This window comes from Scophthalmus maximus, chromosome 21 (assembly GCF_022379125.1).
Source record: "Scophthalmus maximus strain ysfricsl-2021 chromosome 21, ASM2237912v1, whole genome shotgun sequence".
NCBI lineage: Eukaryota > Metazoa > Chordata > Actinopteri > Pleuronectiformes > Scophthalmidae > Scophthalmus > Scophthalmus maximus.
Window position 1 is genome coordinate 12,183,473 of NC_061535.1, and position 17,722 is coordinate 12,201,194.

A 17,722-nucleotide genomic window follows, 5' to 3' on the forward strand; every position below is an offset into this window, starting at 1 on the left:
TATAGCCCAAATTAGCTGAAATTCAGTTTTGTTATTTCAAACATATCATTGGATCCGATCTGACCTGGCAGCAACGTCAAAGAGCCTCATATCATATGTAATAATATACATCTTTTCTCACCTGTTTTGGAGACCCTACCTGGGGAATTGCTGCATTTCCCCCCTGAGTACCAGTCATGTTTCCCCACTTCTTTAGTTGTCTATGGGCAAAAACCGCTGCGGGTGTCTTCGGTAAGCTGGAGTCAGATTCACGTACAGTCAGTGCTGACAAAGTCACACCGTGTACATCCGTGTGGCACCTGCAGCACATCAGAACTACACGAAGTGCAGCTCCACATTTCTTCTTGTTTGTCTCTTCCACATTCATCAGGGAGCGTCATGTTGTTGTCACAGGAGGAAAGTGCAGAGAGGATATTTTTAAAGTTCCCCTTGCATGGAGCCATTCAGCATGTTTCTACTTAGTGTTGTGTCATTTTTTATGACCCTCAAATTTATCTGGCTCATTATTTGTTGGAAAAGGACAAAGGAGTAAATATACTTCTATTTACCACATGACCAAGAAAAGCAAACTTTTAAGCTGCTTTCAGACATGAAATCTGAAAAAACTGTCCGGGAAATCGGGGCCAGACATTTTTCTTTATATGTTAAACGAAGCAAGACACATTTATTTATTTATGGTACGTTTCATGATTTTGGGGGTGGGGGGGGGGGGGGGGGGGGGGGGGGGGGGGGGGGGGGGGGTGCATACCTCTTCTTAAAGTTTCTTTATTTAGACATCCTCCTGTTAGTGTAGGACTCAGTGTAGCCTAGATGCTATCGGTGATGCTTCAGCGCGGAGGTGATTGAGAGAAACACACCAGGCCCACGTCTGTGCCGTTCTCCCCGAGCTCCTCCCACATGCCGAGATGTGAAGGCCGGGGACACTGAGCCGCCCGCAGCTCTGTCATACGTATTCTTGGGTTACGGCTACGAAGGGGGAACCCGGGCCTAAATCCGCGAGGCAAAGCGGGGAATCGGCACGCGGCGACTCCCCGCGCCACAGCGCCGACAGTGTCACTAAAGCAGAGATCCCTAACTCTGCGTGATCTACGTGATGAGCGGGGGATTGTAAAACACTGCGGAGTGGCGAGGCAAGGCCCACGCCGTCTGTCATCTGCTGCCCCAACAGTTCCTTGATCCTTACGTGACCTCTCGGACACCCTGTCCTCCTCCTCGGGCCCTCCTCCTCCTCCTCCTCCTCCGCCGCCGCCGCGGCGGGTCACCCACGTGACGGTTCCCCCGGCGCTCTATCGGCATTAATAATGCAACCTGACAGATATTGTACGAGGCTGAGCACGAGGTGTCACTCGCGGCAGCAAACAAGTGCGGAAACGGATGATGTGATAAGGCGAGAGAGAGATGGAGAGAGAGAGAGAGAGAGATGGAGACGGAGGGAAGGAGGATCAAAGGTTTAGCGGTTCACTTCACCTCGAGTTATTTTAGCATTTGACAGATACAGAGCCCCATAATCTCCTCGGCGGTGGGGAGATTTCATGTGTCGCCGTTTTCCTCCAGTGCGTAAAACAAATTTCTTTCCCACAGATAGCCTACTTTCATTTTTAAGTCGTCTTTATCGGGGGGGGGGGGGGGGGGGGGGGGGGGGGGGTTGATTGCGAGACATGACGGTGCATTTCGTTGGCGGGAGGGTGAGAAATAGTTGTCACACCCAGAGACGACAGTTGACAAAACAAGCACAGAAGGTGCTTCCCTCAGAGCGACGCTCCGCTCGCAAGAACCCTTGCGCCGCGTACCGCTCTTCCGAGGATGTGAGCGTTCACCCAAGTCTTGTTGTGTCAACACGTGGTCTGCCTTTTGCAGAGTACATGTCCTACAGTGGTGCGCTTCAAGGCAGTGAAGGTGTTCCGTCATCACGGGTGCCATTTTTATATCGTCTCATTTAAAGTCTTTGCTTTGACATTGATAAATTCCCAGACATGATGTTAGAAATAACAGTAATAGCTACTTCTGAGCCTTAGGCTACATCCATACTACTACCTTTTGGCTTTAAAACAGCGTTTTCAAACACCCGTCCACACTAACCCCCCTCGAAAAAACCTGTCGCGTGACCATTCATGCACACTGAGCACGTGCGCACCGGAGTGAGCGGGAGGCACATTGTCTTCTCTGCAGTCGGTCACTTAGTTACAGAATAAAAACTTCGAACGGGAAACAACTGAAAGAGCAGGGATGGTTGGAACTAGTACGTAAAGTCCGTATATACGACGTAGAGGCGTAAACGTAGCAGGAGTGGTGCGTTTTTAAAACCTTAGCAATGTGGATGCGGCCTTATTTTCGTGACAGCATTCGTTCTATTAGAGTAGGAGTCATATTTTCCACATGACTGATGTTTTATTTTGAGGGGGGGGGGGCAACTAACAACGCCGCTCTCTGAACTCTGCAACTGAGATGGCACTTTTTTCTCTCCCCGTGTCTATTTTGGCACGTTGTTTGTTTTGTTTCACGCGGGAGTAGCTTCTCCCCGGCTCATGCATAACGCGCTATAGGGCTGCGTGCGTTGTTCGTTGATCTGAGAGGAGAGGAAGACTCCGTAGTCCTCTTCTGTGCCGCGGAAAAAAAGAAAACGCGCGTGCCGTCAAACTGTCAAACCCTGTTCCTCAAGGCTCGTGACGGGTCCGCCGTGCCAGGTTCTCCCTCGCCTTCATGTCTGTGGTGTGTGTGTGTGTGTGTGTGTGCGCGCGTGTGTGTGCGCGCACGCGCGTCTACACACACCTACGGCCTACGCTTGTGTACTGTACTCCTGTTTGCGTATCCCGTGAGTGCGTCCACATCCGTCAGCGGACCCGATGAATGGAAATACGCCGGGGCCGAAGAGGAAGAGGAAGACGGAGAGCGAAAGTGCTTCCACTTCGCGAAGCGCGCTGGGGGCTTCGTTGCACCGGCGGGGCCCTTTGAGGGCTTCGCTCGGGACCAGAATCATGCAGCTGTGCCGCCGCAATTGCTGGCCGGCGGGAGCGAGCCAGTGGGCCTGGTGCAGAATAGGTAGAATTAGCAGCAATTACCACCTGCCGCAATCGTAATCGCCTGAGAAGAAAGCGCAGGCGTCAGCCCCTTCGTCGAGCACATCCTCCCGCCTCCTCTTTGATTCTGAATTATTTAGCCATCGAGTGAACTCCTTAAAGTGCGCGGCTGTCAGCAAACATTGAGGCCGCCTTAATTGTACTTTACTGTTGTGCTGCAAAGGCCGTGCAATTAAAAGGGAGACGAGACGAGGGGGGCCGGGCGATGAGGTGTCTGTTTACAGACGCGGGAGGGTGGAAGCCTTTTCTTTTCTTTTTTTTCTTCTTCTTTTTAATGGAGACAACAGCCCGGAGCCAATTAAACGGAGCTGCTGAGCATTCGGTCGCCCCGTCTCCAAGACGGGCCGTTAACATTTACTTTATATCTTCTGCACGGCTCTTCCATGATGCTTTTTTGAATTGACACTGGCGAAAAATGTGAGATTTGTCATTCCCTCAGTAGTATCAGGGTTGCTGCTGTTTTGGGACTCGAGATTTATTGAGATTCAACCCTTAAAGTGGAGGCTCGCCACAGCCCTTTCTCCACAAGAGGCTTCTTTTATATGCACATTTTTTAAAAAAAATCGAGGAAAATCAATTGAACTGAATGCTTCTGCTTTTGTACTGAATCCATGAATATACAAAGATGCCCACGATGCACTGCGCTCAAACTTCCGAACTTATCGTCAGCCAGTATTTGTGGGTCATGTTTGTTGTCTCCGTCGACCTGTGTTGAACTGTTTTACGTGACCCTCACTGGGAAGAGGCCTTAATCTGCTGAATCATATTCTCCCACGCCTGCCGCTCGGCCTGTGCTTCAACACCAGGGCTGAGGCATCTAAAGAAATATGACACAGAGCATTGAATTTTAAGTCAAACCGCATGAGAAACACCGAGAGTGGCAATGTCCTCCGCAAAGAGCCAGGCGATTTTCATGAGCCGTACCACTCCTCTGCAGGGGACGAGGCCGCTTTCAGATATGAACTTTTCCAGTGTCTGCTGATCACGTATGAAGAGCACACGCAGGGGATTGTTCGCGTCGGACCAATTCACGGCAGCGGCGCAGTTCTTCTCACGCGCGGCCCCTCGGGAAAAGTTCAGGAGATTGTCCGGAACCGCCGTGCCGGTCTGAACGTAGCTGTATGAGGAAACTGGGTCGGAAGGATGCGCCCAGCAGCGGCGAGGAGGGGAATGATGACCTCACGGGGTCTGGCTATGGCGCAGCAGGGCAAAGGCGGTCGTCCACCAATCAGAAGGTCGGCGGATCGATTCCCTCCTTCCCCCGGTCCGCATGCCCAAGTGTTCCATTCGTTGCCTCTGGCGGCTCTTCCGGCAGTGTGTGTGCAATGTGACAGAGAAAGCGTGGCGCATAGCAGCGCTGTATGAATGTGTGCATGAAGCATCTTAGTGGTCGATGGGACTAGAAAAAAAGCGCTGAATGAACGCAGTTTATTTACCACTTGCTGAAAGGAGAAACCGTTGAAATACCTAACAGTATTTTCCTGAAGTGGAACCATCCAAGGCCATTTCTCCCCAAACAATATTCTTCAGAGCACTGTGATGAACACGGCAGCAAAGATCTAGATCTAACCATCCACGTTGACGCGGCACAAACATCCAGGACGAGCTCTGATATATTCATTTGAATGTACCTTAACGTGTAATGGTGTTCGTTTGACTGATTGGTTCCAGCGGCGGTCGCAATTACCGAATGTCCTCAGCCAGAAGCCTTTGCGTCTGACACGTGGGCGAGGGGACGGCCTTTGTCTCAATTAGCCCTCCGCCTTATCTCCTCTGCCTTTTTTTTCCCCGCGCCTCACACCTCAGTGGCGCTGGCAAGGATGTTTGTGCTCCGCCGTACGCCGCGGCACTATCGGCTCCATCCGTGGCGTGTCTTTGAAGATTAGTCACCGAGCCACAGAGAAGCTTCAGAATTGTTGCGGATTCTTTGAAGTTTGCTGTGCAAGTTTTTTTCCTTTTTTTTTTTTTTTTTTTAACCACCCTGTCAATGAATTACCCAAAGTTTCTGCCGCTACCTTTGAACATGTAGCCAGGCAATGAGAGGGGGGGGGGGGGGGGATGTCACAGGCATAAACACAGCATGATGGAGATTTGTATCATCAAAGTCCATGTGAGAGGTGTTTCAAACTGATGTACTCGGTGCACATACCCCACAGGTCCCTTCACACAGACCTGTCAGTGTTGTTTTCACTGCTCCGTGTCCCTTTCTTTGCTGCATGAGAAGGCAACTGCGGAGATACTTTCCTGTTGTGTACTGTATATAGTCATGTTTACATATTCAGGGTTTTTTTCTTCTAGTTGACCTATTTGACCAACGATTGATTTGAAACGTTTCCAACAGTGCAAAATAGCTGAAGAAAATCCACCGCTTCCGAGTTGACTCGAATAAACTCCTCATCCATTTTGCGCTTGGCAGGCGAAGTGATTATGAATAAAAATGAAACCGACATCGGGAACAGCAAAGGCAGGAAAAAAAACCTGGCCACGGATGCCCGATGGCCACAAAGCGGCGGCCAAAAATATTCTTGGCCAGCCCCGCGCGTGTCGGCCGAGCCTCCCTGGCTGCTTACCTCACTTTGGAATCAATGAATTTTTTCCCGCTGATTGTGTCGCCCGCCGTGCGAACGCATATGGTCGAGGCCGACGGCACTTCACAGCGGACAAAGCGCGCGGGACTTTGCCCCCGCGCGGCGACGCGCCGCAGCACCAGCAGACACATGTACACAGACCCAGGGAGGGCGACCGACAAGCCTGTTCCCATAGAACAGTTTCGGCGCCAGGAAGTGGCACGGGGGCGAAGGCGGCCGCCGCTGCTGGGCGAGGCCTCTGCTGACACGAGGGGTCATTTCAAGGCCACAGATGGCCGACCGGCACCTCTGCGCCGCGCCCGACGTCTTTCCCCAACAACCTCCTGCCATTTGGACTCCAAAGCAGGACACGGAGCGCTCGTGCGCGCGTCCCACAGTAGGCGCGCGCATCAAATAGGGAAAACGCCGCTTATTTTGATGACATTGTGCAGATGATGTTCTTAATTTTCTGCATTGCAATTCCACAAACGAAAAAAGCTGTGAATTGCAGGGTCATTTATATTCCACCGAGCTGTTGCCAAAGCCTTTGAAGCCCAAAAATTGCCTGTCATCCGTTTTACAATACGGGCTATTGAGCGCAGTGTGGCTCACCGAGGCGGCCATAAATAAGAAATATCCCTCTGCAAACTATTAATTGTGAGGAGCCGAGAACGAGATTAAATGAAATGTCCACTATACTCTGACAAAACGCCGCGCTGTTTGTGCTACACGGCTGTTTTTTCAGACACACCGACGCCCGCGTGCGTTTCCATTCCGGGCGGACACGTTTTAAAGAGTGCGTTTACGCCTCCAATGAAGACGTTGGACTGTGTTTTTGCCTCTCCTGCAGAGCAAATGTTAATAAATGCTAATTTGCCCCCATTAAAGTCGCAGCTGCGACTCGGCGCACTAATGATGACACATCCGGATTTAATGGGGAGAGCGGGACGGTCAACGGCCGAATGCATTCGACCCGCCGCATTACCGCGTACCTTTACAATGTTCTGGCATGTATACAAACATGTTGGGTTTTCGGTTGCGCTAGTTCTTGCTTTTCCCTGCGGAGCTTTATGGCGTCATTTGGGTTTCACGGCGCACGGCTTTACAGTTTTGGTTTACTGTACTTGAGACTGATATTTTAAATATATATATATCACGTCACTGGTTATAGCGATACTTTTGATATCAACAGCCACGTGTGTCTCTAGAAACCGTATATAATATACAGACGGATGATTTAGTAGCTGAACATAAGGTTGTAATGGTCGGGGCTGCGGCCGTACACCCGATATCTTAAAGCAAATGCAAATTAGCATGAAGGTTTACATAACGCAGTGTGGGGGAGTTTACCAGGCGTTAACCATGGAAACGTTCAGTTAATGTTTATTTACTTTTTATTCCCACGAGAATGCAGTTAAGTACACTTTGCTCTGTTTAATTTTAGGGGGGGGGGGATCATTTTGCATTTAAAACATCTGTACATGAAACATGATGCGTCGCTACGGTGACGAAGGAGTTGGCCCGCTGCCACTTGACCTCGGCTATGATTTCAACTTCCGTTCTGCGGCGCGTGTCAAACTAAAGGATTTCAGCATGTTGCCCACCACTGTCAGTGTGTACTTGTGTTTCATCCACACTCACGTACAAGAAAGAAGAGATTTTCCTGCTCATAAACACCCTGATTGCATTCGGTAACTCGGAGACAGATGCAATTTGTCTGCCTCCCTGTTTTCAGACGATGGGTACTTCTCCCCTCGCGCTGCGGAGAGAAAGCTTTTAAACATCCCGTGGAGCCGCGATCCTCGGCCGAGAGGAAGCTTTCAAAATAATCGCGCCGAGCGGGTTCTACATCATAAACCCCCCCCCGGTTTGCAATCCTTACCCCAAAAAAGAAAAAAAATCTAATTGGATTAAGAGCAGACGGAGATGGATGTATTCTGCACTCGACGGCTCGCTGTGTTTGACCAGATTAGTTTCAACGCCGTGCAGCTGCATACTACCCTAGAAAAGAAATGTAATCTTGTCATTGCAGTTGAAGTGTTGAATGTCCATCAAAAACCAGCAAGCCCCCCCCCCCCCCCCCCCCCCCCCCCCCTCGGGGCAATAACACATTTTACACTCGTACATCATGCCGTGTCGGCAGGAGATTTCCTCCCACCCGCACATCCTTTCCCCGCCGCAGGTGAATGAGGGACAAAAGAGAAATGGCTTCATTTGCATCTCGGCTAATTGCTCCGGGCTTTTAAATAGTCAATGAATTTTTGTCGGAGAGCAAACGGTTGCAGCTGCAGAGCAAAAGGGAAAAAGGAGGGAAAGGCCCTGCTGAGAAAGACCCGGCTAAAAAAGCGTTGACAGGAATATGAAATATACAGAGTGAGTACACTTTCATGTTTTTTACATGTATGTTAAGGTGGTTCAAAACTAAAAGTGTCATGAGTTTGAGCAAAGACAGGTTCAGGTGAGCCTCAGTTCTCTTGGGGGGTTCTTCCAGTAACCTCCTCTGTAAACTGTTTTAAAGGAAACAAATTACGCTCATATTCAGGTTCATCATTTTAATTTGGGTTATTACTTCATCATTCGTTCCACCCATTTGCACACTTTCATTACTGCACTTCTTCTGTCACATTCAAACACATCCATGCGCTGCCGGGAGAGCCACCCGCCATCTAGGGGAAGCGGGGATTGAACCCTCGGGTGAGTGGACGACCGACTCCACCTCCTGAGCCACAGCCGGCCATATCAAAATCGACCTCACCTACCCTTCACGTCGATGGAGGTCGACACCTCGTCCGGTTTTTGACAGACGCCAGGACAAGCTGCACAGATCAGATTGAGCCGGTGAAGAAGTCGGACGCAGGAATGGGCTTTGAGCCTCCAGTCAATTCTTTTTTTTTCTTTTCTTTTTTTAAGGAAACACCCTGTGCAGACTCGAACACCACGTCGCTTCATGGTTGTCAGAAGTCAACCGGTCAGAGGGAGTAGCGCAAAAATCCGATCACAATCACCGAATGGGCAGGTCAATGAAAATCGGGCAGACGAAATGTAGACCATGGTGTCGTGTCTCGTGTGTTCTCTCCCTATAGATAGATAGATAGATATCAGAAGACTCTGCACACAGAGTTCCATGGCTGAGGGAAGTCCACTCACACCGTTATCAGTCAGAAACAAAAGGCCCCGGCCCTCGAGAGGATTTTTTTTTAATATACAACCCGAGTATTCTTAAGAATAAATAGTAATGGTCATGAGTATTAAATGCTGTATAAATGTCCCACCCACTGTAATTTATTCATGCTTTTAACCCTCGGCTGAAAAGAAATAGTTGAGTTGTTTTTCTTTTCCTTTCACGGAGCACATTTGCTCTCGCCGAGTTGAATTCCCGCCCAACGCTGTGAGCCTTGACTCGTGAAGGCAACTGATTAAAAGGGTGGAGATAAGTGGAATGTACTATATTATATATATATATATATATTATATATATTATATATATTATATATATATATGTCATTGGGTTTACGATATGCCATTTTGCCTTTGCTATTAAATCCAATTCAAAGTGTTTTTTTTGCCATGAAAATCGGACCAAATGCTGCGGCTGCAGGTTTGTCCTTGTGGGCCGGAACGTCGTCGGTGTCTGGTCATGCACGGATTCATGGCAGGGTGCTCGGCAGCAATGCTCTGCAGCCTATAATGACGCAAATAGAGACATTGATTTACACACAGCGGGATTCCTTTCTTTCTTTTCTTCCCCCCCCCCCGAGTTGTTGCCGTTGCTCTCGCGGCCAGAGAGACACGTCTCGAGACACGGCGCAAATGGAAGGAATTCCGCGAAGCAATTATTCCACCTCTGCAGTACATGGCAGCAACACCAATGGGGGAAAGGTGTATCAGGCTATACCTTCCCCGTTGTTCTGTCTGAGCGAGCGGCGTGTGCAGCCTCTTCCCCCTCAGCCCGTCAAGCTGCCTTGGCAACAAACAGAGCCGAGTGGCCGAGGCGCGGCGGAGGAGGAATGGTGGAGTGGCCTGGAAATTACGAAAAGGGAATCAATTCGACGAGTTCCCCTCCCTCCGAGGGAAATGTCTGTAAATCAGGCAGACGGCCAGACACAGAACAACAACCTTTTAAGAGGCTGTCTACAAAGGCACCACACATAACCGAGCGAGGGAGAACTCCTCTGCTGCCTCGAAACCCCTTCTTGTTTTACACTTTGCCACTACATCCCGACTCAGCAGTGCTGATAACCACATGACCCTGGCGCTTTTTTCCCGCTGAACTTGTCCGTACGTCTTTATTACGGCCATGAGATTGGGGCCCGTGCCGCGGGCGAGGCACGCCAGGACTTTCCGTGTGATGCCAGAGCAGCGAAGCGTTTCATCTCAAACGGAGACGCGCAGCTTTTGAAAGAAATGTGACACCTATTCTGACACGACCACGCTGGCATGAAAGTGAAAATGACGACTGTCTTCTGCGCGTCACTGACAAAGAACTGCAGAAGCTGTAATCGCTTCTTTCGAAAGATCAGGTTTTGAACATCAGGTCATCATTTTCCCCCCCCAAAAAGCAGTTTGCAGGCGGCGTCTTCTGGAACGAGGCGTCAAGTCCTCTGAACAATCATTTTGCAAAGTACACCACGGGCTCCTATCGCTTCCTGTGTTGTTCTCCCACGTTCCCCCTCATGACGCTATCACCTCACGGGATGTGGGGCTTAATGGAGGGTTGTAAATAAACCAAAAGGCGAGGTCAGCAAGAACACCTGATGGAATAAATTAGTGTCCCGCACCAAAGGCAAATAACCGAGGAGACAACATGAAATATCACAGGAAAGAGAGCGGTAAAAAGGGGGCTCCATGGCCGTTGCCCGCTCCCGATTTATCTGCCAGGAGAGGCAATCTAACACTCCTCCGCTGATTTGTCGTGTTGCCTGTGACCTGTCAATACAGGGGGGGGGGGGGGGGGGGGGGGGGGGGGGGGGGGGGGGGGGGGGGGGGGGGGGGGGGGCGGGTGTCAGAGTGTGGGTTTAAACTACCATTAGGTGCTCATTGTGGAGCTCATTTCCGTGAGCACACGTATGTGTGAGTGCCTGCGCCACATTCAAGATAGATAGGTCACATGATTCAAGGTCACATGAGAGACGGCGAGCGGTGATTTATCCCCACGCACAAACACGTCCCCCCCCCCCCCCCCCCCCCCCCCCCCCCCCCCCCCCCCCCACGTGCGGCAACAACACACACCGGTGCACCTGTAGGTGGGTGTTGAATAATTACGGGTGAAGTGAATAGCATCAGACTTCTTGGGGTGATGTAAAGCTTGAAGAAAAAAACAAACAGATGCTGTGGAGTGGAATAAAATGTGTTCATCCATGAGTGTGCAGCTGAATGTCTTGCATGATCACAGTGGCGGTTACAGTGGCAGCCTGACAGAGGATCTCCGGCCCCCCGTAAATCAAATGGCTGCCGCCGCATTACTGGCCGACCGGTCGGTTTCCTCCTCCATCTCTGCCGCGGGCACAGAACAAGTGACTTTATGCGACGACATGATGTAGCCATCGCTCGGTTTGCGGATCGCGCCCTCTCGCTGTGTTTCAGACGTAATCTCATGCCATGCTGTAATTAGCCGAACGAGCCCCGTCACAGTATACCCCTTCACAGCGAAACTGCATCATGTAATTATGGATATACTGAGGCCACACAGTGTCAGCAGCCTCTTGCAAACGAAAAGTTAAGCTGCATAAGGGAGAAAAGGAAAGACTTCCAGTGAGAAAAAAAGTGCGTGCGCGCACACACTATTCCAACAACATCAGTGTTACCTTGGTTACTAATCCTGTTTACTGAGGATTTATTCAGGTTCTTCGTCTCAAAGCAGTTGTTATCACCGCGTGTCAGGGACAGAGACTCGGAAGAGGCAAATATTGAATATTCAGTGTTTCCTTCACAATATATGTGTTTAATGCATTAAGTGTAATCCATTCGTGGATATAAAACGGTAATGATAACCTGCATTTTCTGCCTTATATTATGATAACAATGATCACATGTGGATATTGAGTTGTTCAACAGTGCATCCTTCCCTTGGGTAGATCCTCTCCCCGCATCGTCTTTCAAACTAACAAATAAAAGATCACAAAATCTGAAAGTCACTCAAGTGCGCTGTTAACTTGACAGAACAAAGAAAAATCTGAATAAAACTGTGAATTACAGTATCACAGCAACAATATGGGTATTAAGCTTTCCCACTGGATTTGGTTTCTGACGACACACAGAAAACTCTTGTGACATATTGTTGCCCATATTCTCCCACTCAGCCGCTCAGTGGTAGAGTGAGATGAATGTGTATTTCCATCAATATTGATTGGTTTTAATCTTGTGTTTTAAGGAGCCCCAAAGTGTTTGATGAGACATTGTTCAATTTAGTGCTTAATATTTGAATAAGTAGAAAAATTTCACATGAATGAACCAGAAAATTGTGAAATTATTTCAGAAAATATTTACATATTAATATGAAATGGTATTGCATCACTTTTATTGAAGAGTAGTGATTTCATTAAAAGGATTTTTTTTTTAATGGCATTTTTTCTATCAGTGACAAGCTACCACCTTGTTTAGCCTCTGAGTTTATCAACTTAGCGGCCAGGCTAACTAGCTAGCTCCTGTTGGCTAGACAACCACATAGAAAGACAAAAGGGTACATTGAGAAACACCCTTTGAAATCACAACACTGTTGCAGTAACTCTGAATTAACCCAAACTAACAAAACACTTTAGCTAGTTACTATCTAAGTATCTAGCAACTGTTTTAAATGTTATAACGGTCATACAAGAGTTGGTTGCCCTCCAACTAAGTTTATATTTAAGCAACAGATAGTTGCTTAGCTAAGAATTGCTATATTGTTGTCACACTGGCTCACAGCAGCTGACATGCTAAGAGTCATACGGTAGCAGTTTTCCACATGCTACCACCAGTAACGGCTAATGTTCGCTAAGCTAAAGTTCAAGAGAGTTGATGGCAGCAGTAAAATGGTTGATTCAAAGTTATCCTGGCAGATTTGGGATTTTGAAGATTTTCATCAAAGACATGCTACAGATGTGAGGAGCTAAAAGAGTCTTTTTCTGTGGTTTCAATAGCCAACGGCGTCTAGCTAGCAAGATGGTGGGTGGTCGGTAGGCCTGCTGGGTGACAGGCAGTCTGCGGTATCAGGAGAGAACGATAAAATACCATTTCATCAAAATCGTTTGGTTCAATTGATTAAATTATTCAATGGTTTCACTATAGCAATTTGATTAACACTTTGGGGTTCTGTAGTGTTTTCCTTAGGAGCAGAGCTATCTGGAGTTGGCCTTTCCAAAAACCTATAAAGTCCTACCCCCCCCCCCCCCCCCCCCCCCCCCCCCCCCCCCCCCCCCCCCCTGTGTGTGTCCCAGGAGGGCAAGTGGAGGAGAATGACTGGTAAACTCCAGACGAGCAACGTGACCAACAAGAATGACCCGCGCTCCCTCAACTCCAGAGTCTTTATTGGCAACCTCAACACGGCCATCGTCAAGAAGACCGACATAGAGGTCCTCTTCGCCAAGTACGGCAAGATAGTGGGCTGTTCCGTGCACAAGGGCTACGCCTTCGTACAGTACGTGAACGAGAGGAACGCCCGGGCAGCTGTGGCGGGAGAAAATGCCCGCGTCATCGCTGGACAGCCTCTTGGTGAGTTTTTCTCCTTTTTATTTTGTCCGCGAAAAAAAGTTGTGTATTGCTGTCATTGCAGTTGCCATTAGGAACTCGTGAAGAGCGAGTAAAGAGACAAAATACTGCACTTCACACCAAAAACTTTCCCCTTGAAAAACAGAATGTTTCATTAAAGCCGGGGTTTTTTTGCTAGAGGAATGGATTGTCTCTCCTGGGTACACAGAATGCCTTGGGCATCTCTCAGACTTTCAGTTTTGAACCTCCCTCGGCTGCTATAGCGCTGAAGTGTCTGTGTTTGTTGTCGCGCCGTTGCCGAGAAAAAAATCCCCGCTGTAGCTGTTTACTGATCCACTGGTGAATGTAAGCACAGTTTGATGTTAACGTTTACCCGGCAGCAACTTGCTGAGAGTACCTCAAAGTTCTCGTGACACATTGGAGCGGAGCGGAATATGTTACTGGGCGCAGCTACCAAATTTGTGAGAGTGGAAGATGTGATTCATATGGAACCTTTCTAGACAATTTGAGGTAATTGAGAAAGAGCCCTTGAGCCCCTGGAGCAAACAAAGCCGCCTTATAGGTTTGAATGTAGAATCAGTTCCGTATATGAAGGAGATCGTCTGAACCGTAGAAGTGACCTGCAAACATGCCGCATAGCATGTTCCAAGTGCTTCCAAACGGTCATGACTTGATAATGCTGCGTGTGGGCACGTTTGGCGTTTTCAACTGGGTTGAGTGTAAAGAGCGCAAATATCACAGAATGTCAGTACGATGGGGAATTTAAGATACGATCATGAGATCGTCACAGAGAGCAGTGTATGACGGGAGAGCAGTGAGAAACTGCAATGGAGTATTATGTAAATGTCGAGCGTGACATATGGATTCTTCGGCTTCTGCCCAGCGGGGATTTGTCAGCGACAATAATATCGCGCTCCCTATGCAAACATGTGACGACTCGGGGCCCATATAGGTGAATGAACTTGCGTGGAGGTTGAGCTGAAGTGGACTACGATTTAGTTTGGTGTTCGAGCTGGAGAACACATGGGCCAAGATCTGCACCATGATGGAGAATTCATTTTTTTTTTAAATGAGGAAGAGAATAGCGTTTCCCTTGAGGGGAACATATGCAGTGCGGTCAGAAACTGCAATGGACCCTTATGTGAATATTTATAGCTTGATATTTGGCATCTTGGCTCTGACCTTATCACTCTCGAAAAGGATAAATCAAGCTCAGCAGAGGAGAGATTGGGCAAAGGTGAAAGAGTCCAGGTGGACGCTGGGTTGAAGATGCTGCTGTAGCATGTTTGGCGGTGTTTCAACCGGGGGAACATGGGAGTCAAGCTCTGCACAGTGGTGACTGGAGAGTGACAATCATAACATTCTCGCCTAAGGAGACATGGAATACATTATTATAGGCCTGTATTTAATTGTGGCATCCCGGCTTTGACCTCGTCACTATACCCACAAGGAAACACCACGTTTGCCCCTGCTGGGATTGGGACTAACAATAATAATTATGTCCTGGAAGGATGGATGTGAAATGTGTGTAGTGTTTCCTCCAGGGACCATGGGAGTCGGAAGAAAAGAAGGCATATATCACTGGGTTTGAATGGATTTTTTCATCTCATCCAAATTGCACGAGGTGATCAAAAAGAGCAGTGTGTGATGGAAGGAACCAAAGTGGATTGTTATGTTAATGCTGAATATGAGCGTTGAGTTTTGCCTGTAGACTCTGGGTCTACTGGTGGATGCTGAGGCGAAGGTGCAGCCTTTTCGACAAGGGAACACGGGGGCCAAGCTCTGCACTGTTGGATTTTTCGCACAGTGTGATTACATACAAATTCAATACAAAGACGGAAGATTTGAATAATGCAAATAACTCAAAGACGCCAGCATTAGAACAAACTTCCTCAGCTCAGAATCTAAGGGAACATTGCTACAGGAATGGGATTATTATGTACATGTATAATGTTTACAGGGCTGATGTTTGGCATCTAGGCTCTGACCTCAACACTCCCCACATGGATAAATCAAGCTCAGCGCCGCGGGGAGCGGAGTGATGATAATAATGTGGAACATAAACTCCGAGGCTGTGGGAGGTCGATGGAGTCGAGGTGGAGGGAAGAAATGTGTTTACTGTTTCAAGCCAGAGAAAAATGGACCGGGAAGTCAGGAGTGCAAACATTATAATGTAAAGCCAGTAACTGAAAATCAGTATTATATGAATGTTATATGTCTTGGCATCTGGCATGTAGGCTTTGACCTCAACACACTACACAGTGACACGCCAAGTTCACCGTTGGGTAGTGATCATAGATATATATACAGTGAACCACCACTGCAAAATTGTCAATTACACGACTCTTTAATTTGAAACTACGGATACTGGAATAAAAGGGAAAGCAGAGAGAGAACGGTAGATTTATAGCTAAACTCACCATCAAACATTAAGTTTACAAGAAGAACCCCTGATTTGATCGGCAGTCAGGACTCCTTGGTTTTCCTTCTCCTTCGAGTACTTCTTGCAAAGCGTTGACGTTGGCTGTCGTCATCGGTATCATCGCGCTGCGACGTGAATCGCTCTCCACAAAGACGCAAACCGAGCGCGAAGCACGTCTCTGAAGAATGGCGCTTCTCCATGGTCGGGGCAAAGTTAATTTCCTGCAGGTGTCCAACTCCGGAGCGGGCAAAACACCCGCCAGACTTGACTATTCCCCGCACCATGTTTCACTGTCAGTTTAATACACTGCGGTATCGTTCCCTCTCCTGTTCGCCTCCTTACATACACCCTTCTGTTATGCCAATAAATCTCATACACCGCTTCTGCACTGCGGAAACTGCGACTCGATCCCTGGGACCACTACAAGAGAGCCTTTCTTTTGACAGTACTTTTGCTGATTTGATTGATTCATGCGTTTCTTTATTTGGCGAGAATCTGCGTCGGTGATGAAGCTGCTTTCTTTTTCTGTCTCTCGGGGAGCTGAGCTTCGTTATTGATCTTCACACTGAAGGTGTGGCTGCTTTTTGTTCTGCCCGATCGTGCTTTGGATGCAACCGATACAGTTTCTGCAGTTTTGGAGTTCCACGCACTGCCCCATTTATAAACTTAAAGTCTAGTCATGTTTTCATGCTGAGAAAACCCCAATGTGCTCAGAATAACAATTTGATTCTGACACTTTCACTTAGTTCTGATGCGCCCCCCCCCCCCCCCCCCCCCCCACTATCTCGATGCTACTTAGTAAGCAATGATCTACAGGAAACATGCTTCCTGCAGATTATTGCTTACTAAGTAGCAGCTTAGGCACAGCCTTATTTATTATGGATGAACACTGGCCGCGAAGTTCAGTTACTTCAACGAGCCTCCGATGGATCAAATCCACCTGAGTGTCGTCTGAATGCATGCTGCAGTGGGAGGAATACATCACGAGGAAATCTGACCTTTTGCCTCGAATTGGATTGCTGATCTAGAAATAATGCAGAATCTTTAATGCTGCGTCTTCATTTTTCAAGGCATAACTTCCTTTTTGTTTTTGTTTCTGAATCCTCAAACCTTCTGATTATATGCAGGTTTATCTGGGAATATTAGATATGATCAATGTGGTCCCAAGACAAGCAGATTTCATGATCTGATCTGCCAAAAAAATGTTATAAAAATGGAAGATCTTTTTTTCATCCTCGTCTTAATATGTCTTGATAAAAAACAAAACAACGAGATCAAGTAATGATAATCTCTCTTTGCCTGATTAATGGTGGCTAATGGCTTTTTTGCTCATTGGGGCTTTCATTAGTTAGATTTTTTGGAATTATAGACGTGATATTTGCAGCAGACAAATAATCAGTTTTTAACACAGTCACAACCTTGTCCATCATCTCTCAAAGCTAAAAATGATCACTGAGCACTCTACCATATCCATAATAATAGTATTAGTGATTTATTTGCGACATTTCCGCTTATTATTTGACTCTCTTCGCACGTGCGTGCCGGCTTTTTGCTAAGAAAGACGACGTAATTGAAAGTATTTTCATGACTCCCGTTCTCATTTCGGTACATCTTTAATTGACAATTAAGGACGACCTCAATCTCGTGCTCCCAAGCTGATGCTTTTTATATTAACGCGGCGGAGAAATGAATCAGCCACATAATGATTTGGAGTTGAGGAATGACCTCCGCAAAGGATCCCTTTCGCAAAACATTTCATTAAAGTGTTATTAGCCGCAGGCTGACTGCACCTCAATTTCATTTCCAAGTCACATCTGGAGAGGTGAGCTAATCTTGCCGTGTTACTGGAGGAATTGTACTCTGTGTATGTTGATATTCCAACAATCATCGCCTCTGTTTACTGAAATCCTCCACCGCCGCCCCCACGCGAAGAGAAGCACGGCGCGTTGCGGAGGCAGCCTTCCCAAAAG

The 17,722-nt window shown here is 47.9% G+C and overlaps 1 protein-coding gene across 3 annotated transcripts in view; it reads left to right on the plus strand.

Moving 5' to 3' along the window:
* The window catches only part of LOC118291294 (RNA-binding Raly-like protein), an 81,738-nt gene that overhangs the window by 19,518 nt on the left and 44,498 nt on the right, over positions 1-17,722 (plus strand). For all 3 annotated transcript variants that reach the window (XM_035619448.2, XM_035619450.2, XM_035619449.2), the window contains one exon: positions 13,060-13,333. In XM_035619448.2, the coding sequence (XP_035475341.1) occupies positions 13,078-13,333 (256 nt within the window). In that variant the 5' untranslated portion in view covers positions 13,060-13,077. Of the gene's footprint in view, positions 1-13,059; positions 13,334-17,722 lie in introns of those variants that run through there.